The sequence below is a fragment of the Lipotes vexillifer genome, unplaced genomic scaffold (genome assembly GCF_000442215.2).
Source record: "Lipotes vexillifer unplaced genomic scaffold, Lipotes_vexillifer_v1.1 scaffold1136, whole genome shotgun sequence".
Classification (NCBI taxonomy): Eukaryota; Metazoa; Chordata; class Mammalia; order Artiodactyla; family Lipotidae; genus Lipotes; species Lipotes vexillifer.
In genome coordinates, this window is record NW_006769631.1 from 1,731,324 (window position 1) to 1,734,853 (window position 3,530).

The 3,530-nt window shown below is 46.7% G+C and overlaps 1 protein-coding gene across 2 annotated transcripts in view; it reads right to left on the reverse strand.

Moving 5' to 3' along the window:
- ZNF445 (zinc finger protein 445) overlaps nt 1–3,530 on the reverse strand; it is a 7,795-nt gene that overhangs the window by 3,776 nt on the left and 489 nt on the right. Inside the window, exons 2-4 of one of the 2 annotated variants that reach the window (XM_007445708.1) lie at nt 1,072–1,240; nt 675–733; nt 234–360 (exon numbers count right to left, since the gene is read on the reverse strand). In XM_007445708.1, the coding sequence (XP_007445770.1) occupies nt 234–360; nt 675–733; nt 1,072–1,240 (355 nt within the window). Of the gene's footprint in view, nt 1–233; nt 361–656; nt 734–1,071; nt 1,241–3,530 lie in introns of both variants that reach the window. The other variant, XM_007445707.1, reaches the window with a different exon arrangement.

A 3,530-nucleotide genomic window follows, 5' to 3' on the forward strand; every position in this document is an offset into this window, starting at 1 on the left:
CCCCTGCATCGGCAGGCGGACTCTCAACCACTGCGCCACCAGGGAGGCCCCGACACATATGACTTTTAATCTATATATTAACTTAGCATGACAGGCATTAAGATTAAATGATTTGGTTAGTAGTTAGAGTGACAGGACCTAAACCCAGGTCAGGCCCCTTTCTATGCACCATAATGAAAACTAAGAAAGCAGAAGTAGAGGTAGGTAGAAGCATGGGGATATCAATGCCTTACCCAAAGAAGTCACGTTCCCATAATTCTCTAGCATCACATCCCTGTATAGGTTCCTCTGAGAAGCGTCCAGCCATCCCCACTCATCCTGGGAAAAGGTCACCTCCACATCCTTGAAAGTCACAGCCTCCTGAAAAAACATGGTCCTATGCTTTCGAGCCAATCCACAACTCCCAGCTTTTAGGAGGGTGCAGGTGAATGAGGCTGGCTCTGAGTGAGTACAGGATGGATCTGATAAAGGGGAAAGAGAAGATCATCACCCAGCAGAAGAGCTCTGGGCTCCTAGGGGATAATCTGGTCTCTGGGACATGCGTCTCGGGACGTGAGGTCACTGGACAGAAAGACACAGGACAGGGGGGAGCTACAGCTACCCCATGAGGCAGCAACGGTGGGACATCAGGAAGGACTGAAGGTCCTGTGGCTCACCTGAGGCTGGACTGTCACCAGATCTCCTGAACATCCCTCTCTCTGGGAAAGGGCAGGAACCTGTGCAGCAGGAGGATCTGAAGAAGAAAGAGTCATGAGACAGGGCAGCCCAGCTCTGGTATCCCACTGAGAAGCCCACTTTTCCCCCCACGTGGAGGACTCCCGGGCCCACAGGCAGGTATGGACTGTTTTCAACACCCATTTCACATTTCCCCGGTGTCTGCTGGGGTCAGGAAGCGGGGGGTACAATGGGAGGAGGAGGTAGGTAGACATGGGTCACAGGATAGAAAGGACACAGAGCTCAAGGCCAGGACAGAAGGGATTCTCCTGAGAGGACAGAGGGTGAAAAGACAACGTTATAGGAAATTCGGGAAGTGTGGCATAGGCTGGGGTCTTAGAGCCGGGCGGCAAGTACCGGGTTGCCCAGCCAGGAAGTCACGCACTCCTATTTCATAGGGAGGCTGCAGGTGGTCCCCCAGAGCCGAGCCGCTCCTGAGAGGTGAAGCAGGGGGCCATATCTGTGCGGCTTGCAGGGCTCCTGTGCCCATCCAATGCACATCTGGGCTCTGGGCAAGGGCTGGGTCCTGGCAAGAAGAAAATGTTGTGAGAGGATCCTCGTGGGAATCAGAAAGCAAACTCACAGAACAGGCCACATGGCCAATCTCTAAAAGGTAGAGGCCCAGGGAGCAGTGAGCTAGGCCCTTTATTACCTACAGGTAGAGGGAAAAGGAGGAATAGAAAGCCCAGGGAGGATCCCCTCACCCCTCCACCTCCCTGGGCTCTAATGCGGGCCATGGGGAGACAGGTGAAGCCAGATTCCTGCCTGACATAGGAAAGCAAATGGCAAGTCAGTGACAGCACTGCTGTCAGGCCTCGGGTGCTGCAGGATACCTCCCCACTAGCCCTCAGTCCCCACCCCTGGCCAGGAACTTAGAAATAAGAAATTTATCCCTGAGAGTTAAACTGATAATGGTTCACAGCAGAGATGCAGTCAGATAACATCTATCAAGTTTTGGGCACTGCTCTAGGTAATGATATGCAAAGTGACCTCAAAGAGGCAGGAAGGCTCCCAGACTATAAACCTGACTAAAATAGCAACACCACTAGAGAGACAACGCTAACTGTGAGGGTCAGCTATGGAATCACAGAAGAAAAAGTCTCAGGTGCAAAAACAGGGAGGTACCCATCCAAGCAGAGACCTGGAGAAAGGCGGTCTCTGTGCTGGGACTTCAAACAGTCCTGGTCTCTGGAGGCAAGGCTATCCCTGATGCAAAAGTGAGTATAGGAAGCTACAGCCAGTGAACTTCAGGTTTTTCTGGTCCTGTGGCCAAGACATTCTCTACACTGATATGGACAAATCTTAGCCTGAGGTCATTAAGTACCTAATACCGAGCTATAGACTGAAGAAGATAAAGTGATCACAGCAATTTATCTCCTGTTCCTCCCAAATCCTAGCAAAGGGAGAATAAAGAAACAATAACAATATGGAAGCACAGACAAATGAATTTAAGGACAAACTTTCTCAGGCCCCTGTTTCTCAAATTTTGGTAATTTTGATAAACTAAAATGTATATGCATCTTGAGCATTTCTGTTCATTTTTTAGAATCTGGTAGGCTTTTTTCCAGGCTCTGTTTTTTGTTTTCTAATTTTTATCTAGCTTTCAACCAGGTAGGCCCTTTCCGCTCGTTTGGCAATGTTTTCATGGATTTTTAAACCACACACCTAGCTCTCGACTGACTTAAATATACCCAAGCCACAATTTTGTACCTACTATGTACCTTATTTGCTTTAAAAGTTATCTTTAGGTCATTTTGAACAACTCTTGGTTTTGGTAAAAATTATAAATGTTCTTTTAGATTTTAAAAAGTAGTACCCAATGTTGGGCAAAAAGTTTTCTTGTTTAATATTTGTTACCATTTATTGCTGGTAGACAATGTTCAATGTTTTGATTGATCTAATTTTTATATTAAATTTAGGGGAGAAGTATGTCAAATATGTTTCAGAAATCTTAAAAGTAACTTTCATTTATGCATGAATCATACATGTAGAATTACACATACTTTATAAAATTTTTTAAAAGCCTACAAAAATGATAAATGCGTTTTAAAAAAAAAAAAAAAACCTCAAAGGTATGGAGAAGTATTGAGAGGCTGGCCTGAGTGGGGCAGAGGGGCACGCAGAGTGCAGTTTAACTGACCCACTGCTCTACTGCCTGCACTGGGACTGTCAGCTCTGTTTCCTAGCACCAAGCCCAGGGCTGGGCACATGGTAGGCACTCAAATATGTAACGAACAAATTCTCATCGTTAGATCAGTTTTCCATTTTGTTTTCAAAAACTGAGGCTCTGAAGGTACCACAATGTTGGCAAGAACACCGAGGTTGTGGAATGCAGTCTAAAATTGTGATCTTCCAATTTCCTAGCCCTGGGCTGCCTCTCACCACTCTTCTTCCCCATCTCCCCTGCAAAGAACAAATCCTCAAAAGTTTACTGAGAAAGAAGTAACATGGTTTGTGTAGACTGCTCTTCTAGGTCTCAAGATGTACTTAGAGCCAAGGATCCTGACACTAATTCCCCCATGTATGAGCAAGAGATACCACCCCCACTTTACAGGTTAGTACAAGTCAAGTTAGGTATGTGGAGATGTACTTTATGCACTGTTAAGTGTCCAAAACCTCATTACTGTTTATGGATACTTGCAGACCCTCTTCTTCCTGGAGCTTATATTCCACTGGGAAAGAGGGAAGGGCTGCCTGCTAAATGGTCTTTTGCTTAGGGTCGAGTTCTTAGCTGCTCAGGTGCCATGGGAATGAGAAGGGAAGACTTCCCCTGAATTCCTCCGTGTTGAAGGTTCAGAGGCCCACCCCCCCCCCCC